The sequence below is a fragment of the Anser brachyrhynchus genome (genome assembly GCF_964034855.1).
Source record: "Anser brachyrhynchus genome assembly, chromosome: 10".
In the NCBI taxonomy this organism is placed as follows: domain Eukaryota; kingdom Metazoa; phylum Chordata; class Aves; order Anseriformes; family Anatidae; genus Anser; species Anser brachyrhynchus.
The window spans coordinates 7,835,519-7,862,669 of record NC_137705.1 but is presented as its reverse complement, the minus strand read 5'-3'; the positions used below and the strand labels follow the sequence as shown (position 1 = coordinate 7,862,669).

The following is a 27,151-nucleotide window of genomic DNA, read 5'->3' as shown; positions in this document are numbered from 1 at the left end:
GGGATGCTGGCAGGAGGACTTTGGGACTATTTCCACTCCTTTGCTCCCCCAAAATGCAAAGCAGGCTGACATTACCCTGCTATTATTCCATGAGTTGATATAAACTGGTGTTGAGACATGCAGAGGTTGGACGTGACCCAGGGCACTATGCATTCAGAGCACATCCAAGATGCAAAATCACCAAAATAACCAAATAACCCCCAAGAAGGCACAGCTCTGGAGTGCCCAGCCATGGAGGTGAAGGGGGGCCAGGGCAGGCTGGGCCATGCTCTGCCCGGAGTGGCAATGCCAGCAGGTTACAGCATCCATGTGGTCATGGCATGGGGAGGAGGTGGGTAAGTTGGGCTCCTTCATCTGCAAACCATCCCCAGCCCCACACACGGAGGAAAGTGTCAGGCATCGCTGCAGCAATGCCTCCCGTGGGACACCTGGACAGCCCAGGCGCAGCTATGACAGAGAGTTTGTTATTCAGAAAAAGCCAAAATCGAAGCGAGGGAGTCTGACAGGGCTGAGGGCATGGCAATGCTCTTCAATGCTTCCTTCTGTGTCCAACCCAGCCCATGGACATCTGTGAGTGCTGCGACGAGAGGTGTGGTGTCTCTGCAAAATCACGCAGGAACCAAAACCATCAAGAATCAGGTCTGCTTCGGATGCCTGCCCAAACATCCTCCCAAAAAATGTTGGTGGGAAACGAGTGGACACTGAGAAATGTGGCTGTTGAGGGTCCTCTTAAAATTAGCAGCGCTTGTCCATGCTTTTGAAGGAGGGTGATGAGGTTGTCCTTGCACAGACGTGGTTCTCTGGCTGCTCCTCTGCCTGCCAAGAGCCTGCCACGCTGCCTCCCCACGTCTGTGCCCAAAAAGCGATCGCTACGAAGGGCCAGCAGCAGCCAGTATTTGGGGAGATGGGAAAGGGGAGGCCAAAGAGTATCTTCTGCAACAAATCCAACATAATCACTGCAGAGTCCTGCAATAAAAACCTGCTTCCATGAAAAAGGAAAAAAAAATGCTATTTTAAAAGAATGAGGAAGAAAAGCATACGATCATTTGTGGAAAAAAAAATGCCCAAACCAGTCATAGTTTCCCATTTACTGGAAAAGTAAAATTTTAGCTCCACAAGTCTGTAACTTAATGCCAGACTCCTCAACCTCCTCCTCCCTACTCTCAGTGAACAGGACCTTCCTGCAGTGGGACCATAACACCACGCTTTGAGGAACTCCTTCAAGATGGTAACATTTCCTTTATTTACCATCTACTTACCTGCTTCACTCAGAACACGATGTGAAGGCAAAACAAAGTGTTCTTTCTAGCCAAACACACCTATTAGTGTATGTTTTACACATGGATACACATGTATATATGTATGACCTCAAGGAGTTAAAATACATATATACATATACACATACGTATACATAGAGAGAGAACATGGGTTCCAAAAGGCTCGAAGGCCACGGTCTCTGGCGTGTGCCATCAGTCATCCAGGGGAAGGAAATCAGAGCTGGGAGACATCTGAGGAGCGAGGTGACACACGGCAGAGACCTCCTGCTCTACACAGTACCTACCAAGGCACCACTGATTCTCCTGCATTTTTGTCTCTGCTGCTTTGCTTCTTTCTGGTGGGTAAGGCAAACCCAGCTGACAAGGCACGATGCTCCTGCTCTGATGTTTTTTGAACATACTCCGTGCACTGAGTTTTGGTTTCTGGGTTCCCATTTGTGTGTCTGCCCGGATGGCCATGTTGGGAAAAAAGGGGTGTGTTTTAATCACAAAAACTGTTGGTTTTCAGAAAATAAGGCATTCCTTCAGTAACTGATGCCATTTAATTCTGCTGAACATCCAAAGCAGACCAAAGAGCTGCACCTTGCAGGCTGAACTGTCTCACCCTCAGGCGAATGGACAAGAAGACAAAAAATCTCACCTGGAATAATTTGGAAAAAAAAAAAAAAAGTACAGTACCTCAGCAATTCTCATCGCACAGGAGCAGAATAATGTGCCCATGACGCATAATAAAAGTGATGTGCTAAATCCGCCAGCCTCTTGCCTCTCTGCTCCTTTGGGTGCAATTCCAAGCGTGCAGAGAGCTGGCCAACTGCCTGAGCACTGCTGAAGTGCCACAGAAACCCTCGGGACAGGAGTTCAGTAACGTTCTGACGGCATCCGGGGCTTCTGGACAGAGATGAATTTCACCCTTCCAGGTCACCATTCAGAACAAGGGACCAAGAACAAGCCTCCTATCCCTGTTGGCATTAACCTTCTGTCTCTTATCATAGCCTTGTGACACAGAAGATGCTGAAGAACAGCTTTGAACGTTCGTCCTTGTGGGGAGCAGCACAGCTGGCTGAACACCACGGGCCCTGTAACTGCCTGCTTCAGAAGTGTACTGTTTTCAAAATTACTTGTACTTTAAAATCAGCTCTTTCCAGGCTGGTTGCACAAACAGCCTGCGCTGGTGATGAGTGGAATAAAATATCGTTATCCTTGGGCAAGTTATCGCAGTGCTCTCAGGCACCTCCTCACTTTTGCGAAAAAAAGGAAGTTTATTTCACTCTTCACCACGTATATTCTCTCTCTACATATAAATACTGTATATCCAGTACAAGGCACATACAGACAAAACCATAGGAAGAACACTACCATTCTAGTCACTTGTGTAGAACTCAGTCCATCTCCACCACAGTGTACTATAGATCGGGTGAATGCAAAACAACAGAGGTAACAACAGGCTGAGGAGAGATTCCAGGCAGGTAGGGTTGTGTTGGGATGTAACTGCAGCGCTCGTAAAAGATACCCATTGCTACATGCATGGACTGGACTGCTACGCCACATTGACCCTCCTGTGTAAGGCTACCAGCTCCACAAGCAGCCGACTGGGAGTTGCTGTTACATTCCTCGGTTAAAGTTACGGAAGCGAGGGCAACCCAGGTAAAATCCCAGGAGGAAACATGGCACTGAGAGGGCATGCACGAAATATGACAGGAGTGACTCGTGTCATTCAGTTTAGTCACATACCTCTTTCCCCTGCCAGGATCATCCAAGATTGAATGAACAGTAGAAAAACAGGGAGGAAATTTAAATATGCAAGCAGGCATTAGTTGGGTGTTGTGGATTGTTGTGTATTATCAATAAGTTAAGTTATACTGCAAGTTTAATATACACTGGAATGATTTTTAGGTGATTGTGAAATTAGTTATCAAATGCTTTTAATGCAAAATATAGTGAGTATATCTAAAAATGGGAAGGAAAAGAGAAAAGAGCGCATGAGTGTTACAATACCTACAGTCATAAACAATAACTGTTCACTCTGATTTTTAGAAATGATTCACTTTCCAACACTTAGCCAAGAGCACCAGATTTACAGAGAACACCGGGCTCAATCCTGCAAACACTTACACGGGTGGGCAAGTCCCCATGGGCAGCCCGGTCCGGGCATGCTGACGGCGGGGCTACACCCAGCACGGCCAGCGGCCTCGGGATCAGTGTTGCCAGGATCGAGCCTCAGGATTTTCTGAAATATACCTGACTCTAACACAGTTTCAGTGTTTTAAAGCACAAATCTTTCCATTAAAGTGCTTTGAAGAGTTAAGAGTAGTTTATCAGGCATTAGGTACCTCAAATAATTAGTAACAGAGAATAATTCGTCCTGATCTCCACAGCTAGTAATTGAAGTATTCCCAATAAACCAAGACAGAAGCGGCCAACAGAAAACCAAGCGAGCTAAAACAGCAGTTTATCATGTACCACAGGGGCGAAGAGAAACCCCTGGAAACGACCTGAATGCTCAGGAAGGGACCAAAAATCCTTGTTTTGTTTTGTGATGGTTTTACTTGCCACAGCTCTCAACAGCAGGAGCGGTTTGCTGCTGACAGTGACCGCCGCTAATGCTGTCTGGAGGTACAAACACAGGACATTTTGGGCAATATACGACCTTTCTCAAAAGTGGACGGGCTTGGTCTTGCACGTAGCTGGTGGTGAATATAATGGGCTCTTGCTGGCGCTGCATGAAAGGCTGCAGACTGATGTAGATGACAGCAGGATTTAATTCATTCCTCCTTTAGCCCTCCCTCCCCTCTGAAAAGCAGTCTTCCTGACCTGTCCCGTGCCTTCACCAACACTTTTATCACCGTTATTGGCTTCTAAAAAAGATAACCCAGCACCTGTTCAGAAGACATCCCATAAGTACACAGAGCCACCAGCAACCGACCAGACCCTGCTCAAGACCTGCGGGGCACAAGCTCGCAGGGCGCCGCTGCTCACCTCTGCATGGTGTTCTTCGTTTTGTTGGAGGACTTCAATTACCAATTCTGCCAGACGTATTGTGTCTTCTAACTTTTTAGCTGGTGTGACTAACCGGCCTACATTTTCTGTAGTACAAGAACTTGAGTTAAAAGGCAGGCAGAGTGAAAAGCTAGATGCACAGTAAGTAAATTTAGAGGTTTAAGAAATCCCATAATATTCTACAGCTTTAAAGATCTTTTCATGCATATGTTAAATGCTTATATAATTAGTACTGAGCAAACCAGAAAGCCACATTCGTTATAATACTATGAAAATACAGTGCTCCAGCTCCAAATCTCACAATACTGTCAGAGTTGTTTTGCTCTATGGTGAGGTGGTGGCACTTTATTAGCTCAAATAGGAACATTACATTCCCTAAAGACAGCATCTGGCCACTAATGTATGAACAATATGTGTCCTTCAACGTAGATGATGCATTACAAATCACGTCTGTACGATTTTAACATTTTTTTAAGATCAATTTAAACAAATCTCTCTGCACTTTTAATAAATTGTCAAACTTGAGCAATTTAAATGTTCACCTGCTACTGAAAGCAAAAACGGCAGGTCTGACCTGCTCCAGGATTTAACTTCACAAAGGTCAAGGAGTTACGCATGCTGGAGGGAGTGGAAAGTGGTAAATCCCACTAGGTGTTCATACGTAAGATTTATATGGGAAAAGAGATGCAACTTTACAGCAAAAACCCCGCAAACAAACCAAGGAGTTTAAATCCTGGAGCTTGCTGTTTAGCTATATTGAGTTATTTTGCAGCATTTTCTGAAGATTTTTCAAAACAATCAAATCATATTCTTCCAGGTAACATATTACTATTAGCATATTAAACATCTGAGGTGCGAACAATCTGGACCATTTAGAGGATTTCGACAGGAATAATAGAGAAAAAAACAAACTAGACGCATTTTCATCGAACGGCAGCTTCCGCAGAGCTGGCTAGGTGCAACCAAGGAGGCTCCTGTGACCTGACCCCATGGCTCACCTGCTTTGGTCACCCTGGGGAGAAGCAGAGCAGCAGCCCTGCTCCCTGGGAATCCACCTGTGCTGCGGTGTGTCACCACCTGGCACTACAGACATGTCCCTCTGGCTAAAGACTGGGTGCCAAACCTGGCTCTAGCATAGCTAGGGGGAAGGACAGCACTTCGGTGCTACATCAGCTGCTTCATACCTCTCCACCTACATGTATTTTGGTCTCTCTGTGATATTAAAGCTAGAGACTTTGCAAATAGGTGAAGTACCAAAAAAAAAAAAACACAAAACACAAAAGCCAAATCAGTCTGCTGCAATTATACAGCACACAACAGACTGTTTGAGCTCAACAAAGCAAAATGCAAGACGTGCACAAATTAAAGCTCCTTTACTAGCAAGGAGTCCATCCCAATTCACCTTGGGATGCCCAGAGCTAAGCCCAGCAGCTTGGGTCGTGCTGTGATGCAAGGCAGCTGCGCACCTTGCTCCAGGCTCCTGCATGCATTAGCATTTTGTTAGTGCTTAGGTTTTGTTTTCTGATGGAGCAGAAACTTGGGGTTGCACAGAGATGTCACCACTGTGCTCTGCTGGGTCCCACGCTGAGTACCGGGGCAGAAATCCCTGCCTTGCTGAAGGCTCGCTGAACTTTGAGGACTCGGCTCTTCGCCTCCACACCATGCCTGCTCCTACTTTTCTCTGAATGTACATCTACAGGCAGTGAATCTCCCATGAAAAGGAAAGGCATGCTTTTCGGAATGGCCACACTCGGGCGGCTGTGTGAGGGTACATGGTGCCGTTTTCAGAGGAGCTGAGCAGCCAGGCCAGCTGAAATCTGGCATTGCAGGTGCTTGGCTCCGCGGAGAGATGCAACATGGCAAATTCTTTCTCCATTTTTCCTGACTGATACCACAGACAGGGACTCTGGGCTTTATTCTCGGGTTTCCCTTTCATCTCTTCTATCACTGGAAACAAAAAGAAATCCAGGTTTCCCTTATCCTACTTTATTGAGCAAATACTGATACTGGTTAAGTCGTCCTTCTTTCTCCTATTAAAACCAGCACCTCGCTGGCTACAACAAAAAGAAACTTGTTCCTTTTATGCAAAGAGAGTCCAAAGGAGTGTCCTTCAGTAAGCTCTGGTTGCTTCTGCACCTCCAAAGCCAGGGGGAAGCTTTTCCATTGATCAGAGCAGCATCAGACCCATTCTCATTTGCAACACTGATCTGCTCTCAAATACAACTAAAAGACAAAAGTGTTAATAAGAACAACTGCTCAGAGATGCTGTCTTTAAAGAAAATATTGATGCTTATACAACTTTGGCAGCCAGCAGATGTCAATCTTAATTTTTTTTCTTCTTATTTTAAATATTTCCCTGGTTAAGTTACTATACATCAGAATATTCTGCTAAGATAGCTGGAGCACTGACAGTTACATCAAACGTATACGATATACTTATCAAACATTTCATCCAACATCATGTAAAGCTCATACATATTTATAGTTTTCATGCAAAATGTTATGCAACAACAATGTTATTTTGTGCTGACGTTGATATTTGAAAATGTTGCATATGTCAGACATTGCTAGACAAAAAAATGTGGACATTTTGAAATAAACGCTACCTCTAAATCTCTAAAAACCTACCACGTCGCGCTAGGTGTTTCGTAAAGCTGCACACGAGAACTAGCTCCCTAACGCTAAACAAGCAACTGCTTAATACTAAACAAGCAACTGCTAGACTAGGAAAGCACTGAATAAAAGGAAGGAAGACTATTACAGTACTTGGCGTCTGTTTGGCCATGCCTTTGAGCATATGATTTATCATGTTAGTCTGCGTTTGAGGAGATGATGGTGGCCCAGCCGGTGGCTTAGGCTTGGATGGACGGGCTGCTTGTGCGTGACGGAGAGAGACGCCAAAAGTAAAGAGACAAGGGACGTCATAAACAGTGACAAAAAGATGAAAACTTTTGACAGGAACATAAGCAGGAATGGTCAAATACAAATGGAATAAGCTGCTGGGTTTTTGCTCGTTGGTACTCGAAGTATTGCACGGGAATGACACCGTTTAACAACAAATATTCTAGAAGTCAGGAGGTTCTTACATCCTACGGCAGCGTGCAATCAGAAAGCTAAAAATTCAACACCAGTGTGGAACTGCCTTTCATGCAGCCACGTGACAAACCTGACTGCGGGTAATTCAGCTAAAACTCCGGAATTCAGAGCAGGTGACTAAAAACCATCACTTTAAGTCAGCGCTCCAGTGCTTAGGTACATTTAGCAATAGAATAACGAGCCACATGAATTAATTGCTTTACAAATATCAATTACACGTTTTAGAATTAAACGTCACTGTTGGTTAAAGGGAGCTATAAAATATTCTTGTGCAATTTAAACATGTAAAAAAATCTGTCACTTAAAAATGTGTGGTTCCTGATCGTTTCCAGCTCATTTAATTATTTTCAACTTGGAATTCTAGTGGCTTTTATATTCTGGGTTGAATCATATATAAAAACTTGCCAGCTCTATCAAATATGTTACTTGCTATTCCAAATGTTAGAATACTGCAATCAGGACTTGACCCATCTGTCATATAGTTTACAATATCAGCATAGGAAAAATTCAAAGAAAATAGCCTTTCCTTTTACATACACTCAGAGAATAAATTATATACTGTGCATATATTAACACAATAGTTTCTATTACATTTAATAACAGTTTTTGCAGCATTGTGACTATTTTTAATAATGCCATTTGCAAGGATTCTGGCATATTTATCTGGACATTCTATTGCCAAAAGTCCTTGCCATTTTGATTGCATTTTCCAGTGGAAAAAAAAAAAATTGGTTGGCTTGTGCAAAGTAGATTTCTGATTGCTTTTAATTCTCACAGAATTACAACACTTATCGGAGTATAATAAAGAATATTCGAGTAAACCCTTAGTTAAAGAGTATGAGTTAGGTTTGTTCCCTCTCTCCATACACAGAGGTACACACGTACACGAACACACACACAATGCACAACTGTGCACACGCACACACACACACACACACATTTTTAGTCTTTTAAGCTGTAACGATTTAATTCGGACTCTTAGATTCGAGCCACTGGCTTCCAGCTTTCTTTTTTCGTTTGTTTTGTTTTGTTTTCCGCTAACAAGAAAAACAAATCTATTTGCTTATCTCTGGAGTCGCCCTGCTCCTTGTTCAATGTTTACCCAGGGTGGCTTTGTCCCCAGAAATCGTACCTCTCAGCCTCAAGTGACAAAAACACCAGCTTTTTGGGCATTGGCCTAATGACTTTCAGTCTCATTTAAAACATAAGCAAGAATTCAATTTGGCTGCTCGCTGATGGCTCCTGAGCCCCGCATGTAATGGTTAGGAAGGACATTTTACTGCTCACCACTAGGACGAGCCGTTTGTGCCACGGTCCTGGCGCGGGCAGGGGTTGTGGCACGTCTCCTCTCACCTGCGCCTGGCAGCCAAGTGACAGGAACGCCTCGCCACAGGAATGTCAGTCCTGCTGGCTCCAGTGTTGGGGAGTCCGAGAGGGAGAGCTCCTCCTAGCAGTGCCAGAGCCAAGGAAATCTGCCCCCCATTGCACCTCTGTGCGCTGCGACCCTATATCACCCCTAGATGCGAGCCCAGCCTCTGCGCCGCCAACCACGGAAATACTCATGCTAAGAAAGGGGGTGCCCACGCGGACCCCGGCAGAAAGCAGATTTCAGACCTCGCTGACATCCAGCTCCTGCAGTGGCCTGACTTGTGCAAGTGTTTTCTGCCCTGGGGAAAAGCCATGAGCAGAGAAGGATGAGGAGGAAGCAGCAAGAGATGCAGCACCTCCGTAACCTCAAAATTCAAACAGGGACGGGGTGCTGGGGCAGAGGCACTCCTCTGGGAGTGATGCTGAGAGCTGTGGGCAGCACGCCCCGTCCTGCCTGCTGCTGTGGTGCCTGCTTGAGATTTATGTGTGTCTGGAAGGGATTTCAGTGAGGATAACACTTTTTCTCCCAAACCAAGATGCATTACCTTCAAGCTAAGAAAAATTCACGGAAATGGTTTTTTATCAACTCAGGAGACTCAACTTCAGCTCTCAAAAATTCAATATTCTGCAAAGAAAACTGATCTCCTGACCTTCTGGTGGTTATTTAGCCTTGTGAAGAATTTTTGTACATCTGAATTATATCTCATGCCTCAGGCAGCAAGTTGCTTTGGTAAGAGCTCTGTAGAAGGATAATGCCACAGTGCAGAGCATCGTGTAACAACTTCAACACTGCTCTAAACACGGGCTTTTAAAGGACAACAGGAAAGCTAGGAAGCTGCGTAATGACTCCTTGTCAAATGCAACCGAATGCCACTTCAAGGAACGAAACAAGTAAAGCAGCAGTTCAGCAAGCAAACAAACACGGGTTGCATTTACGTCTGAGTTACAGTCATGGTTAAATATATGATTTATTAATGACTTCAGTCTCTGTTCCTGCCTCAAAGACTGATGGTATCATATATTTTGCACCCGTATTTATTTGGGGAATGTCATTTGATTTTCTTGATGAGCTCTGTGCTTTATCACAGATGCTGGGGGTGATTGCCTAGTGGTGGCTGGGCTAATAAATCCCAGGGGACCTCTTCTTGTCTGAGGTTGGGTTAATAAACAAGCAGCTGAGCCCCTACGGCTTCAGTGCGCTCTGTAAAGATTACGGGTACGTGCACGGAGCTTCCCAGGCTGAGATCCAGAAATAGGCAACGCGAGTGACGTAAAGTGAGCGCGGGGACTGTGACGAGGGCCAGTACGAGTGCCTTGACAAATACCACTGCTTGTCAGCAACCTGCTGCATCGCTCCACTCAGACACCGACCTCTGCCGCACCCGCTCCCCCAGCCCAGCACGCTTTCCACGCCTGCCGGGGTGAGCGCCTTGCTCAAGATGCTCCGCGGCCGGTGCCAGCCGAGGCTGACGCAGCCGAGGCCGCCGTGCTCGGTGCCTCTCCTGCCGGCGTGCCCGGGTCCCCAGCCTGACATGGGAAGGGACAGGCACCGGGGCTTGGAAACTGCACCCGCCCTGGCCAGGATGGGACGGTACACCCAGCGGTGCTGCTATTTCTTGGGCAGGGGATGAGGAAAAATTGCATTTTTGGTCCCCCGATGGCCCCAAACAAGCTGATTTCCCCTAGGGACAGAGCAATGGGACGTCACTGGGTCTATCTCAAGTTGCTTTCTGTCTGCAGAGCTGCCCTGATGGTGGTCCTTGCCCCGTGCACCGAGGCACCAGCTGTCCCCAGCCCTACATCTCCTTCACTTCTCATCTTCATGCATCAGCTCGGGGGACCACAGGAAGCCTCTTTTTTTACAGAGGCCAAAACCAAATTCACTACATTTCACTACATGAGATATAATCTAAAACCTAAAGACCAAAACTCTTATACTAAGCACCAGGAATGACCGACCTGACAGCTATCACTGTGGCTGGCACCAGCTCTAAAGCTGCCTGTACTCAGCTCCAGCAGAGCGAAGTGGCATTCGTGTTCATGGGAACGGGATCCCCTAATGCCACCGCACTCCAGCACAGTGCAGTGCATTTCTCAAATCCTGTGCATAAGGGACAGAGAAATTCTTTTCTAAAGGAAGGATGGACTCCCAACTTATATAAATATGCCTTCAAACCCTTATTAAAAGGTTGCACTTATTAATGTGAGTGTTAGTAGTTTTGTCTGATTAATAATTAAAACAAGCCATTAATCTTTAATTATTGTAATGTTCTGTTTAGCATTCTATTTTAAGTCCATATTTTTATGAGACTACAAGCAGGAGACTACAAGCTTTTCAGGGGAAAGGAGAATGAGGGGTGATATTTGTGTGTTTAAGAAGTTGTTTTCAATATCTTATTTTTATTCTTGCTTTTGGCAAAATAAATAAAAAGTCAGGCCAAAACCCAGTCACTTTTGACTCCACTTAAGCTGAGGAACTGATTTCAAGTTGAGTCCTGCTGACCTTGCCTGAAAATTTTTCATGTAAGACAGTGGTAGAGTTGTGGGTACGAAGCAGGGCAGTCGCAGCTCGCTTTGTCCTCTCACTCGCTCCGAGCATCAAGAAGCAGTTTTATTTTTAAAGGAGCTGGGCCAAAGAAAGGTCCTTCTGAATTCCCAAACTTGCAACACGTGACAAGCCTTTGCCAGCAAGAGCGATGCCCATTGCTCGCGCTGTGCTTAACACACAACAGCCCACTGCGGCCATCGGAAATAGCTGCACTTGCCATGCTTATATTTGCAGTTTGTGTGCCTGCACCTCTCGCAGATGTAGGGAAGAATTAATCTCTGTTGCCTGAATATTGCTAGTCAAAATTGGGTTTAGTGCCATGCTCTAGATCCTGGGCCAAATGTGAGCTGCGGGGGCCTGAGGAAGCCTGGGCAGAACTAGCCCAGTCCCTTTTCTGCTTTATAAAAGCATTTCCCTTTGCAAACAGCTGAAACCGACTGAATCCTGTTATTATTTTTTTTTCCACAAAACATAACAATCTACTCACAAAAAGAGATGAACAGTTCAGGTTTCAAGGACTTTCAAACCAGGACTCTGGCGTACAACAGAAACGAGAACAGGGGGCTGCAGACCTCCAAAACCCCTTCTGAAGAGACAGGCACTTCGGGCATTTTGGTCTGCGCTGAACCTTTGCCTCATCACATGTCACCACAGGTTATAAACGAGAGACAAACACGACTTCTGTCTGACCGGATTGTTTGTCACACATTAACGAAAAAAATTGGAAAAAAAAAATAAAAAAATAAAAAACCAGTCCTCCCAATAGGGCATAAAACAGAAGATATGAAAAACAAAAATGAACGTTAGTTTCGTCATTAATGTGCTTGTTGGGTGTGTTAAATTAATGGCCAGATCACCAACATTTCTGCGCCAAAAATGAGCTGCAGTTCTTTTGGAAAACAAGAAACTTTCTCTTTACAAAGGCCAGGTTCTCCATTAAAACTGTCTCTTAAGAAGACACTCGATTTCTGTGAGGTATTTCTAATCTACACTCTATTCTAAGGAAGGAGGCAAAAGAGGTTACGTAGACAGCACAAATTAACTCCTTAAGTATCAATGCATCTCCATTTTCAGCCTGAAGGAGTACATATCTTAAGGAGCTATGAAAAAAATAATAAACAAAATAAATATAACTCAACAGTCCTAGTAATTTATAATGCATATACAATAGTTCACCTGCATCCTTTTGATTCTCTATATGAAAGAGAGAAAGCGACAAGGAGAGAAAAGAGAGAAACAAGAACAGATAGGCAGGATTAATGAGCAAGTGGACCGCACAGCCCCCCAGTTATGCGTGATATATGACATTTGAAAAGAAGAAAAGTTGCCCCGTCTCGCCCCCCCGCCCAGCAGCATGGTGTTACCAAAAGAAGCTCCTTTGAAAGAGGTGAAAGAAAGTGCTGCACAAATAGAAAATCGGAGAGCGCGAGCTCTGCGAACGTGCAGGGGCTCCCCAAGCGGCACCTGGGCTCGTGTGTCCCCTCCGGGGCTCGGCGGAGAGGAGCAAACCAAAAAATCCAGGAGGAGAGCAAGTACAGCGCTTCCGCTCGAGAGAACGGACAGGAGACATGTAAGATCTGATGTACAGAGGAAGGACAGCCTCACAGGGTCTTATACACAGGATTGGTTACAGATCGTGTACGCAGGAGAAGGGACGGCTTCTCCCCACGTCCTTTATCTGACCGCTAGCTCGTTTCTCCCCGGTGTAGCTGCTGCCCTTTGATTGTGTACCAGTGACAAGCACTTTACAAATTGGGGTTACACGGAAGCAAAGTAAAAATGCATTCAGGTCACAGACATAAAGAGTAACTGAAAAAACTTACAGACAGTCTGAGTTTATCACAAACAAATGGCTAAATTGTCTAACCTGTTTTAGGCTGATAAAAAGTGACTGGACTTCTCACACTGGGTTTCACAGACAGAAGCAACAGACAAGCCAATGCTAAAAGACTTGAAGCAAGGAGAGTGAGTTGGTTTGGATCTGGACTTTCTTGAGGTAATGAGAACAGAAAGAGTGAGGACAGCATGGAGAGGAGGGTGGTAGGTACTCACGAATGGTTAAATCCATCACTTGAGAGGCCAAGCAGAAGACAGGATGCTCATACATTTCTCTCTTTTTCCCTATAAAAGAGGATTTGGGCATGCAAGAGGCTTAGGTCAGAGGTAAAGAGGTTATAGGTTATAGGTCAGAGGAAAACTTTATATTAGGTTAAAAGGAAAATAGCTGTAGAGTATTTTGGGATACACACAGGATAAAAGGAAAAAAAAAGGGGGGGGAAAGGAGGGTTCAAATCAGAGGTCTACTGGATTAACCATTCAGCATGCCCATGAGTCACAAGAGAGGTTGTGACCATGACTCTAGAGGTTTGTTCGGAACTGTTTGCAAGAATATGGTCAAAACGTCATGAATAGAGGAAAATAGATTTTCATTAGTTTAAGGCTCCGAGATACTAAGGATTTCAGCCTTCAGTATCTAAGGCTCTCGCAGGTATTTCTTCATAAACATAGCCGCAAGCACTGCCGCCACTGATTTTGTTTTGAATCTCTGAGAAAACTCTTTTAAACGTGGCTGTTCAGATGTCAGCTTTTGAGAGCAGGATTTCCAAACCATGCACGGCACACAGAGATGCACCTCGCCAAGGCAAATTTGTCCTTTGCTCTTCCAAGGAGCTATTTGAACACGTAGTGGACTATGCTCATGAGAGAAAACCTGATGCATGCAGCTGGCGGATGTTGGGTTGTTTGAACTAACAAGCCCAGCATGCTTCGAAATTGGTGTTACAACCACTTTTACAGAGATAGGATAAAAAAGTGGCTGTGGCCAATCACGGATAAAGGAGGAGAAAAGCAGAAGAGAGCAGGTAGTGTGGAATGAACTATTTCTCTGAAAAGGTAGCTGGAAAAAAAGTTTGTTGCTTCAAAGTATTCCCAGACCTACAAGTCACAGTGCAAAAAGAGGGCAGATAATTAACACAACCAAGAAGAATTGAGGCACAAAAGGAAAAGTACACACTAACTGTTCTACTTTGGAAATGAATGCATTTTTACTTACAGATCATAAAGTTTGTTTTTGCATAGATTTATCTGAAAGAAGAGAGCAAATCTTACCAACAAGTTAGTGATATTTACACAGAGAACCTAAGGGAGCCAGCACTGGGTAGAAGCATCCATCACAGAAAAGCTGCTTTTGATTCTCAGTCCTTCTCCAGCCTTGTCAAGTATATTTAAACATTGCATTTTATAGAATACACCAATTAAAATATCCTGTGAAGTTGAGTACTTCGATAAATTGCCTGATAATACAGTGCTTATGAAACCTTCGTTCCTTCTCTATTTTTGTCACTCATTACCAAGTCAAGAGTTGATAAACATCCTTTTAGTGCCCAATTCTTAAGTGTTTCTCACTGGATGCATAACAATGAATTCATTACCACTGGTACACAATTTGCATCGTTAGACAGAAAAAAATGGAAAAAGAGAGGACATGTCATGTACAGAACCTGGACAATTTGTCATATAACAACCCAATTTTTCATGTAAACAAGAACTAAGAAAAGATCAGAGGGAGCTGTTTTTTTTTTTCTCCTCTCAATATTGTCCTAGAGGCATACAATGATAATCTCAGCTGTAGGAAAGCTTCACATCACACATGACAGAAACCCAAACTCTGGAGCAGAACATACCATTCATCTGGAACATACGGGTTTAAGCAATTGCAAACTTGGATACAGTTGGGTAGGAGTTTCAAGTTGGGAACAGCAGCCCACAAGGTAGCAACATAAACTGATCAACATGTAAAGAGCTACTGGATCAGAGAGCTTCAGCTAACACGTATCCTCCAGCAAGCTTTAAAATGTCTTTTTGATGGCTACATGTGTCTCTGGTCACTGGTTATTATTCTCCCATAACTTAAAAGGTCAAAATATCAGCTGTGCCGGATTTAGAGTGACAAGAAAGAAATCTGATGCAAGTATGGGACCGACTGATCAATGCCTGCTATGCAAAGTGCAAAGACAATGAAACACTCCCAGAAAAAGACATTTTAAATTGGCTACAAATGATTAAGCATAGATTAAACAGTTTTTCAGCTTCTTATTTTTCATTTGTTTCCTGAACTCCACTGTCACAAGCAATTAGCTGCACTATACCTTCAGCTGCAAAGATGACATCCCAAGTATTTCTCAATTTGTTTTTTAAAACCACGACATGAGTCTGAATACTACACCACTGGCCAAATGCACTAATGATCAAAGAAAAAAAAAAGAGAGAACAAAAAAAAAAAAGAAAAGCTACAGTTCCTTTTAACTGTTTCCTCTCTCTTTTCCAGAAAAAGAAACGTTTTACATAGCTTCCACTCTTTACTGCTTCGAAAGCCAACACTACAAAAATGATTCATAATCACATCTATTTTATTGACAAGTGAATAAATAGTAAATGAATTTCTCTCAAATAGCTCCCAGCCACAGTTGCCACCTAGAAATATAACAAAACTGTAATTTCACAAAGAAAGAGTCTTACCTTCAATTTTGGCATACTCTGATAGTCGAGTATAATTGACTAGAGCTGCTTGCTCCAAGCATTTACGGATGACTGTTTTTACCTCCTCTTGAGGGACTGGAGTAACTATGTCTTTCATCAGGACCTTGACACAAGAAAATCTGATTTGTTGTGGCATCAGGCGCACATAACTGTTTTTTTTTTTTCTCCAAGCCCAACAAACACATCCATTCCTACTCTAGCGCTGCATGGCTCTCGGGGTAAGCGTGCAATAGGCAGGATTCACAACAGGGTCACCTTGGCCAGCCTGAGACGTGGGACATACCCCTTCCCCAGTGTTCTCTGTATCCATACCCTACAGCATGCCTTAAAATCTGTTTCCCGCTCCTTAGGGCAAGACATTAAGACCTATCGCAACTTCCCCAGGGCTGGGCAAAGTTATGCCATTCCCAGGCTCTGCTGATGACTTGGGTTTGTGTCTGGGTTCAGCTGTGCTGCAGGTTAGCAGCAAGGTATCACTTTAGGAAGGGTCTGCAGTGCCGATGCTTGTCAGCGAGGTAGCTGGCCCGTAACTATCGACACAGAGATACGCTGTGCTGCTGTTTGTGCCAGGCTGCACCTGGCCTCCAGGCTGAAGCAGGAGTAATCAACAGCCCCACTTAATATTCCAATATTAACTACCACTAATTACACGTAAAACAGTAGTTCTTTAAGCTCTTCTGGATGGAAAGACACATGGATGCAGGTAATTTCAACAACTCTTTGTTATTCTTACGCTTACCCTTTCCAGCAGTGAGAGAGTAGCTTTTAGAGCACCTTCTGGACGGCCAAATGGAAAGCAGTACCTAGAAAAAACACATCACATTAACATCAGGTGCTTGTCAATATGACTTTCCAGTGCTATAAAGATCCTTTCCTGAACAGGACCAAGCAATTCTCTGTTCCCTCTGTCTGGTATTAGCATTCTTTCCATGGGGCAGTTTTCAGAAAGGCTCTGATGGTGTGGATGCTAAGGCAGCAGAACAGAATAAGGGGCGGTTGGGAAGGTCAGCCAGTTTTAGCTTATTAAATCTGGGTGTCAGCTGGGGAGCTTTTAGGTCTCCTGGTAAAGAATTAACCAGCCTCTCCTCGCAAAAATGAAACAAACCCCCTGGAGAGGACAGCACCAGCTACCTCCAGCTGGGGACCTGGTGATGCACAGGGCTGAAGCAGCCACTGTCCCAGCAGGGTGCAGGTCCGAGGCCCACAGACCCTACAAACAAACCCATGTCACCCACTCGTGTGCACGTGTGCGTGATCCATGCGGGGCCAGGCTGGTGTGCTGTGAGCAGCTCATCCCTTTTTATGGGGGCAACATCCATCATTTCTGTAGTTATGACATTACCCCAGAAAATGCTGCCTATCTGTATGCTAGGAAGCATTAAACATAAATGGGTAATAACTGAGCAGAAAAATAATAAGGGATTTTTTTTGGGGGGCGGGGGAGTTAAATTTCAGAAAAAAATCACAGCTTTACCATGAGTATGGAAGCAGGAGTTCTGCAATACCCTTTAAAGGTTATTTCTTTCAAATCCCTCTCCAGCTACAAACACTGCCCTGCTTAGGTCTGTGCCACTCATGCAGGATTCCCTCATGCATTCAAAACCTGCCTTTTGGCTTTACTGTTTATAGGAGGGAGTTTGGAGGAAATCAGTCCTCTCCCCTTCAGCCTGGGGTCTCTGCCTTTACCTAAAATGCGTGATCTGATTCTCCAGAAGCAAACGCAGCCGCTCCTTGATTTCTTCAAATCGCTCTTTCTCATCTACGGTTACCGTTCCTATCCCGTCCGGCCTGAAGGAGAAATGCCGTGAATGACTCAGGCTCCACCTCACGACCCTGGGAAATCATCTGCGCAGCAAAGCACATGCTGCAGGTTGGGACACAGATGTCACCAGCCATTAGACCCAGGACAGGGCATGTGCCAAGCCGAGACACGGCGGTCACAGCAGCACGACCGCAAAGGTATCAGAAAGCAAGAAAGCAAGAAATATCCCCCCTCTCAGAATGATAATCTGTACATGGACTTCCCCCCACACCCTCCTCTTTCTTTTTTTTTTCCTTTTTTTTTTTTTTTTCTGTGACAGGAAAACCTTAAAAAACAGAATCCCCTCTTAAATGTAGGTATATAACAAGGAGCACAATGCCAGCTTTCACGCAGGATTGGGCCCACTGCTGGCAAAATATGGACTTCATTTCTGCAGAAAAATTCAGCTGCTAATTTAACACAATTCACAGTGTAAAGAATATCGACAACAGCCTTGTATACGAACAGAATGTAAAATCCTGCACTCCTTCAGAACCACTGAATCGCCTTATTACAATAATTTCTCGAAGTGAACCATCTTCAATATATTCTGCTGAAATGCACCTAGAGAGCGGTAAGTATTTTATACCTGAAAACGCAATGCCTTTTCATTCATTTCAGTTCGAGTGGCAAAAATCAACACGCGTTATCACCGAATTTCAGGGAGTATGAGTTACTACTCTCTGGCATTTGGTGCGTGCACAGGAGTGCATTGTAAGACCCCAGGCTCCGCTGCCTCGGGTGCTCCTCGTCCGTCACCGAGCACAGTGTGCAGCGGGCGCTGCCGCGGCGCTGCCGGGGCTGTGACGGGTGTCCCCGTGCTCCCGCGCCCCGTCCCTCCGCCGATGCAGCCCCAGCCGGGAGCCGAAAGCAGCCGTGCCCTCCTTCCCCCCGCAGCCCCACGGCAAAGCTCGCTGCAGAGGAAGGCAGGGAGAGGAGCTCGCCTCTAATCCATCCGCCAAAGGGATCGGCGAGCCAGACAATCGGCAGCGCTGCTCCCCATTACCGACGAGCAAAGTCTACGGATTTGTGTACTCCTGGGCAACTCTGCTGGCACAGGCTCTCTGTAGGTAATGTAAGGCGTCTTAAAATTGAACAAATGTTCTTACTTAAAGGCCTCCTCCAGTGTTCAGCCTAAGCTGCATAAATCCTCAGCACTAGACTGGTTTGGTTATACAAAAGACTTGGCAAGGGATTACAAAGCTTCTAATGAACCTCCTGTCAGGGGTTAATTGGTTGGCTTTATTTTCCTCTTAAAGAATCAAAGGCCCTAAACTTAGGAGAAAAAAAAAAAAAACGATAAAAATGAGAAGCAATAAAATCTGTACAATCACTTCTCCTTGACCCTGTATTTAGTAAGCTCTCAATATCATAAATACAAACTCTGATATTCCAGTACAGGTGAATAAATGATTAAAACATTTCAGGAGAGTAACTAGCAAACCTTACACGATATTCACGGCATATTCTTAAATCTAAATATACATTAAATAAAACTTACAATATGGACATAAAAAATACTTGAATATCAGGGGATGTATTTAAATTTAAATAGCATTTCATCAGAAATTGTAATTTGACTGTTTGCCAAATTCAGTTGTGCATTAAGGAGAAAAAAAAGGAAAAAGATTTAGGCTAAAACTTAGATAAAATGTCTTATCTGGGAATACATTTCATAAACATTTTTGGAAGTATGGATCTGGTCTCATTAGTACCTAATTAGGACTGGTTATTTTGAAGAAATGAGCAAGCCACAAAAAAAGAAAAAAAAAGAAAAAAATTAGATATTGAGCAAAATTTAATGTCTGAAGATGCTTAATATATTTTTATCCTAAAATTCCATAAAATATTTAACACTCAGATAGATACGTCCCTGCCTTTTGTTATGCTGTGCACCTCGTAGTGCCGGGTTTGCTGCCGAGCAGAGGAGCAGGTAATTCAGGACAGACAGCGATAAATGCTGTACATGAAGGGGCAAGGCTGAAACCCTCATTTGACTTTTGGCACCCGGTTCTCGCCCTGTACCCGTAACAACTCACGGTGTCACTGGGTTAATTGTGTCAGCGCTGACAAACGAGGCAGTGAAAGCCGCCTGCCCTGGCAGTGATTTGCTGGTGGACTGGAAATGGTCTGAAAGTTGTGTTACCCTTTGCAGGGTCAGTAACCTCCGACGGCGAGATTTACTGACAGGCTGGAGGGAGCTGTGGTTACCTACGTGGGACTGGATGATGTCTTCTCCCAGAGAGGACAGTAAGCATCCAGGCTGCCTTTAAAATCATCGTCAGCTTTAAAAATATATATTCAAGGGGTTTAATTGAAAGCAGAGTGCAGTGGCGTGTGAAAAAAAAGCCGGCTCTGTATGCAAAGATCTGGGCGACTCACTGCTGATGCTGATGAAGGCAGGATCAGGCCCGTGTCTGACAGCTCAGGTTGGGTCGCAGCCCGTCTACCCAAATCATAGCTTCTCACTGTATTTAAGGGCTTCAGTTTTGTCAGAACCGGCTATTAGCACGTTAACGAGTGGTGTGGGACACCCGCTGACATACCACCATGGGCCGCGCGCAGGTTGCGCGGTGTAGCTCTGGAAGCACTGGTTTTAAAGCACTGACCCACACGAAGAGGAAGGAAGGGTTTGGAGAATGAAGTCCCGGCCAAAACAGCTCTGTCACCACGTCCCTCCACCTTCACAGAGATGCAAACTCAGCCCAGGCAGGCGAGCGGCCTGCTCCCCCCGCGCTCAGCCCATGGCCGCCGGCGCACCGTGAGGCAGGAAGATGTCCAGCCCGGTGGCCCTGGCCACCGCTCTGTCACACAGGGCCTGCCATGCGGTGTAAGTGGCACGCCGCCCTCCTGTATCATGCTCCTGCAAACTTGAGACAATCTACAGGTCAGCTGTAGCCATTTTTGGAGCAGCGCGGATGTCTGGAAGGGCCTGCCAACCGAGAGCCATCACCACTGCAAGGACTCCCTTTCTCACCCAGCTGTGGACTATATTGCATCTGACATGATGAGCATCTCTTGAATCTACCTTTCAAATTTTCGGCAAACCATTTTCTCACTGTCCTTCACAAAGTTGACATTTTCGGCAGCATGATAGGAAAGATGTCATGTCGGCTGCTTTTCAAGTTGTTGTCACAGTGGTTAGCACCAGTTCTGTCATCTTTGCTTTCCTCACAATCCCCCATCTTGAGCCATGTCACAAATAATAATACTTCCCATGTTTTTGTCAAATTTCAAATACTATAACCCAGCTGCACATCTTCGGATTTACTAGTTATGTTAATCTTTGTTGCTCATCTTCCCAGAAGCTGAAGCATTAGGGACTCATTAATTAGTGACAAATGCAGGATATACATAGAACTGGAAAAACACCACCAAAAGCCTTGCACTTAATTTATTAGCTGGATAATTTTGAAACCTAATTAAATATGCAAGTCAAATATACTTTGAAAATGCAATCTTTTTGAGGGAACATATTTATTTTCCCTTCGCAAGAACACAAAGGGTATATAGCTTAGCATTGCGATAATTTAAGATTCACTTCTGTGCTCTAGACAATTCGAGTACATGGCTGATGGGGCTGAAAAAAATCTGCAAGAGAAGTTTAGGTCTCACCAGCTCGTCCTGATGCTTACTGGTGATTTTCTTTTCAACAAAGATCTCCAGCTCAACTTTTATATTTGATACTTTATCTGGTGGACAGCCTCACCGACTCCTCCAGCAGGCAGCATTTCTGCAGCAAGGCTAGCTCGAATGCAGCCAGGAGAAACGAATGTGCTCACACACAGTGCACAACCACGTCCTCCTAACACTGGGCTAAGCAGTGACGGGCACTGAGAGAAGAGCAAAATGGTGAAAAACAGCTCTGCTTGTACATGGTATGTGCAGAGGCACAAATGGGTCTGAGTCTGTGAGTTCAGGTCCACAAACAGCACGAACGTCTCCATCTGAGTGGAGACACCATTTCGTCTGGTTATCTACAGCTCCTGTTCACGGACACTGGAGGTGCACGGCGTAAGTTGTGGGCAGAGAGGAAAGCAGAAGGGCAAAAAAGGCAAGAAAAATAAATAAGGAAAAATTAAATTATAAGTAAACAAGTTTCAGATCACTCCTTCTGCTGCAGATTCATTATGTTGGCTCAAACCTAGTCAACTCACAACGTAAATATTTCATATGAAAACTTTTAAATGCTGCTTTCCTAATCCCTCCTTGTTTTTAAGTTTTAAGCCACGAAAACAACAACATCAACAAAGCAGGTGGTGAAATTAGAAAAGGGGTTGCAATTTAAACAGCGAAAACGATAGTCCTTGTTTAGCTTGGATGGTTTGTGCAAATTCCAGGGTTAATTATAAATTATAATTAGGACCTGTGATCCTAAGGCCACTGCTTTATTCTACAAGCCCCGCCTCCCCCCATGCCCTTTTCTAATTATACCCAGTGCCCCCAGGGCTAGTTATGCTGCTAAAACAAATATATCAAAATGATTTTTAACAAAGACTAATCTATGAAGCAATAGCATGCATTTGTATGCAATTATAAATATACAGTATAGCTCCAGTGGGTTAATCTCTTTGACATAAGCCTGCATGAAATACCATGGCGGCTTACAACTGAAAAGACAGATCATCTTTTACACCTTTTATGTTTAACTTGTCTACACTTTTTCTACTGGGGAAAATATTGCTTACACGTAGCAAACAGATCTTTGCATGCACTGTGAGCCCTGGCATTCAGAGCCAACGAAAAAAAAACAATGTCAAAAACTGATGCAAATAATTTGATTTTTTAAGTAACAACTCAAATATAAAACACGTGCTGCCTTCAGCTCCCTTGCCGCTTGCCAGGTGCAGCACATATGAGCTATACAGTAAACATGGATGATTAGTGCCTTGGACGGCGTGTGTCAGGAATGGCTTTTGGAGGCTGCCTCGCGGGAGGACTCGCCCGCGCCAGCCCCACCGGCCGCACGGGGACCAGTCCAGCCGCAGCACTGGCCACACTGGGATGCGGGCGGGAGCACTCTGCCTGTCCTGCCCTCCTTCATCACCCCGTGCAAAGCTGATCTGAAAGAATCCACCTGGTTAGACCCCTTGAAAACGCTTATTCAGCGAACGCCAGTTTTGCCCGACGTCCCTTTCTTCTGGGAATTCACGCCGCGCGCCCAACGCCGGTTGAAAGCCCTTTGTTTGGCTCAGCCCTCCGCCTGCTCTCCTCGGGGCTTCCCTCGACGCTGCCCAAGGTGCGAGCCGCTTCGTCCTCCCAGCCCTGCCTTCGTCCTGCTCCCGCTCCCCTCCACGCCAGCGCCGAGTCACGGCTCATCGCTCCTCATGTGCGATCCACAGCCCTGACGCCGCGCGGCTGAACCGAATGGCTTCTGAGCACTGCCATCCTACACCTATTGCAACGAATCACGTCAGCCCGAGCCGGTTGTCTGCCGGTCGCGGGTGATGCCGGATTGTATCCGACAGACGGCCGCAACGCGCGCCGTGTCATCACGGGTCTGGCTGCGATACGGAGCTGGCACCTAACGAGGGGTTACGGCGCTACGCCCCGCGAGGTCTGCAGTCAGGGCTGCTCATCTGAGCGCAGGGACGTGTTGATGGATTTATCACTTCTTTTATAGGACCAAAAATATCCCCCCCCCCTTTTTTTTTAAACTAGCTGTGTGGAAATCTTGCCTTTATGTGAAATAGCCAGATATGCAATTAGAATATAAAAGAAAACATTGTGAATATGTTATGCAGACTTTTCCTCGAGGTCTATAACAATAATATTATTTCTGGTGGCTTACAGCTGATAAAGACTAAGGGGAGCTAATGCTAATGGTCGCTAATGAGAGAGCTATTTCTTGAAAACAAGTTTTATGCTACAAAGCATAAAACAGCTCAGAGGGCAAAGGGCAGGTCACTGACATACCAAGACACTTAACAGAGAGATCGTAGTTGTTCGCACTTTGGGCAAAAGTCACCGAACAACTCACAAAGAATAATGCTATCAGACTACAGGGGATCCAGGCTGGCATCCTGATTTTGATAAGCTCCATGTCTGCTAATACTGCACATTCTGCACATTCAATATTTTAGATTTATTTTTAAAAGATTGAAATTAGCAAAGATGGAAAGAGTCTCTTTTGGTGCCAACTTAAACTTTTAAAGAGAAAGCTAAGACATGGCTACATCCAAACAAGCCACGTGTGGAACCAAGGTCACCTCCAGATGACATTTCCTTCCAAAGGGACAGAAACGGAGGTTGGAGGACTCAGCACCGACTTGGCCCTGGGAAAGCTGAGCTCAGTTCTCTGCTCTGCAATGCCTCTCGTGCACAGACGCGGAGGAACGAGGCTCCTCCACCACACTGGCTCCCTGCGTGTCAGACGGTGCTGGAGCACTGCCGTCCCCCTCGAAAGTCAGGGGGGAGACGAACATGGAAACAGAAGGCAGGAGAAGACCTTGGGGTCATGTAAACCCTTTCATTATTTTAGCTAAAGCTATGCCTTCTTAAAACCGTGCCTGTTTTTGCCTCCGCTACTTTTTTGAGGACTGTTGATAAAGGCAAGCGACAGCCTCAATACTGTCGTAATGGTACCAAAAGCACACAGACATCAATAAACACACAGCCGGTGTTGTCGGGTGTCTGAATGCTACGTGTTTCTTGCCTTTCGTGTAGGTACAGACATCAGAAATCCTAACAGCATAACAGCAGAACTTTAAAAAAGGCAGCCAGTGATACCTAGCTGAGAAAACCCTTCTATGAAATCGCCGGTGGCCACAATAGCGAAAAGCCTCCAGTTCTTCAGCTTTGGTGAGTAGCAAGGAACTGGGGGCCAGCAAATTGTTCAGGTTTTAGCAGTCCTGGCTTGCTCACTGCTTGCCCCTGCCCTTCCGACAGCCTGTGCATGGCACATGCAGGTACCTGCAGGAGGTAAGACTCAGGACAAGCAATTCCCATTTAACCACGTTTTTTACTCCAAAAAGGATGAAATGAACAGAAAAAATAAGGGGACTGTGATGCAAATGGCAGTGATTTACAGCCTTTTTTTTTTTTTTTTTGGAGAGATTATGTCAGGCTTTCAGGGGTCTGAATAAGCTACAGGAGCCCAAAGGGAGGGTAAAAAAAAAAAAAAGAAAAAGAAACCCTTATATCTAAAGCACCAGGGCTCCAAACCAGCCCCAAAATCTTGCTTTGACCATGTCACCTGCCTCGGCAGCGGGGTCAGCCCGAAGCTGGAGGTGCATTTCCACCAGCAGCCACCCCGCTCCCGTCCCGGGCGCACCGCGGTGCCGGACAGGCGAGGCAGCGTCCCCGCGCTGACGCCTGTCATCCTGTCAGCCCCGACCTCCGGGCTGTCCCCGGCATCCGAGCGCAGCCTCCCCGCACCTCCCCGCTGACTGCGAGCGACTGGTGTCTGCCCGCCTGACCTTACACAAACGCGATGCAAACAGACAGCCCACCTCAGCTCCATCACTGTCTGCCGCTAATAGCGGGGATTGATAGCCACATGGAGTTATCTCCCTGCTCGACCTTCGTTACTGGGTGGCATATTCTGACTGACAGCCAGCCTCCTTCTGGAGAAAGCTAAACCACCCAACGTTGGTGGTTTTTTGTTTTTGTTTTCTTTTTCTGTCGAAAAGTGGAGTAACTTCCTCTTACAGAGAAAATCAAATCAACACTTTCTTGGGTTGGACAGAAAAAAAAAAGAAGCCTTTGTTAAACAGAAAGACATCTCCTGACTTGAATCTGCTGGAAGATGCTGTCGGGCGCGGTGCTGGCTGCTGTGCCATCCCAAGCAAGGGCACGTTCCTGCCTCTGCAAAACACACACGGGAAGTTTTCTGCTCTGCAGTGAGCTATAGGTCTGCGGGGCAGAGTATGGCCCCCGGCTAGCCCTAAGGTGATGAGCAATGCGTGGACATGGGAGGTGGGAGGAAGGGATGCAGTGAAAGCGAACCCAGCTTTACGCACAGCCCGCGATTGCCAGTAAGCACCGCACGGATAAATACTGCCTTCCCTGCGCGCTCTGCCACCCAGCTCTCCAGTGCATGATGCAAGTGGCCTAAGCAGCTTTCCAAAAAGAAATCACGACTCTTCCACTTCGCTATTCGCTATTCTATTAGTAGAAACGGAAGACACGGAGTCACATTTTCTCCCGCAGACCCCCTGCGGTTCTTTATGGCTTCCTGATGGCAGAGGCCAGGAAACGCGGCACCCCGCAGTCTCCACACCAAACTCTCGCCGTGTGCGCCCGCAGTCCCGGGGACAAGCGTGATGCTGCAGCCCCGCAGTGCCCAGGTCCCGACCGAGAGAGAGCACGTCCCTTCAGCTTCCTGGCCTGGAGTCAGCCATCGGCTAAAGACAGCTAAGTCAGGGTGAAGCACATCGTTCCTTTTTTGGAATATTTTAACCAAATTTAACAGCCCAGCTGTCCATCTGGAAGCACCTGGCTGTGTCCCAGTGAGGCACAGCCGCCACCCGCAGCTCCAGGGACCAGCACGGGCACGGCACTGGGCTCTGCGCATCCCGTGAGGCTTGAAGCAGGATGGATTTGCCAAGCACTCAGCTCTCCAGCCCCAGTGGGAGGGCATCCCCGCGGCACCATCAGATACCTCCTGCCACTGACCCGATGAAGAGGAAGCTGTGGCTCTGGTTGTGCTGGACCCTGTGAAGAGGCACACGGGGTAGCCGTGACCAGCAGCCACCCTCCTCTCCGTTACACGGTCCCCGAAAACAGGCTTCGAACCAGGTGGCGTCCCCAAACCAGCCTCCTTCCTGACAAGGATGGGAGCTTTATGGGCGGCCAGGTCTGCACGCAGTCCCCTGAACACGCCGGGAACACAACGGTCCCTGATGCCCAGGGGACAGGGGCACCCAAAGGCGTCCCAGCAGAGGCCAACCCCGGCTGCCGCAGCCCCGCAGCCTGCCCAGTGTGCTCGGTGACCGAGGAGCCCGGCGCCAGCTACAACGCACTGCTGTGCACTGCGCGCTTCGCTTACCTTTTCGGCTCTGGATTCGGCTGGGATTTGGAATCTTTCCTTTTTTTGGACTCCTTTTTGGAATCCTTTTTTGTCTCCACTTCAGCGGCGGAGGCATGAGACACTTTGCCCCCCTCGCCGTCTGCGCTTGGCTGTGACCCGCCAAGCAACTCTGCCATGTGGTGGCTTTGGGGAGTGATTGGGACACGTGGGGGGAGGCCAGCAGCAAACGTGGAAGAAACAGAAAAAAGCATGAAATAAAAAGCACAAGACAAAAGGAAACTAAACCAAAGGCAAACAACTGAAATCAAAGAACAATTGGCAAAGAAGGAACAAACGAGCAAAAGAAAGTCATAACTAAAAAAGAAACTAAGGAAGCAAGGACTCGGTTTCCATGACAAGATGTATGAAACTAACTGCAAAGCAAGCGGCAGCCTTGCAACGTGAAACCTGGGCAATGTGTGCCATAATTCAGGATGCTATTTACCAGAGGGCTTATGAAAACACATAATTATAACACTCCTTTCTTCAGAAGCATTTGCAGGATAGAGAGCAAT

General features: G+C 46.0%; 1 protein-coding gene across 13 annotated transcripts in view; it reads right to left on the bottom strand.

Annotated features, from left to right (window-relative positions):
- The window catches only part of CADPS (calcium dependent secretion activator), a 202,782-nt gene that overhangs the window by 48,491 nt on the left and 127,140 nt on the right, over positions 1-27,151 (bottom strand). For 2 of the 13 annotated variants that reach the window (XM_080605730.1, XM_080605738.1), the window contains exons 14-20: positions 26,616-26,780; positions 17,512-17,613; positions 16,565-16,628; positions 15,805-15,928; positions 13,339-13,407; positions 12,463-12,480; positions 4,254-4,360 (exon numbers count right to left, since the gene is read on the bottom strand). In XM_080605730.1, the coding sequence (XP_080461856.1) occupies positions 4,254-4,360; positions 12,463-12,480; positions 13,339-13,407; positions 15,805-15,928; positions 16,565-16,628; positions 17,512-17,613; positions 26,616-26,780 (649 nt within the window). The remainder of the gene's footprint in view (positions 1-4,253; positions 4,361-12,462; positions 12,481-13,338; positions 13,408-15,804; positions 15,929-16,564; positions 16,629-17,511; positions 17,614-26,615; positions 26,781-27,151) is intronic. The other 11 variants (XM_080605739.1, XM_080605731.1, XM_080605740.1 and 8 more) reach the window with 7 other exon arrangements.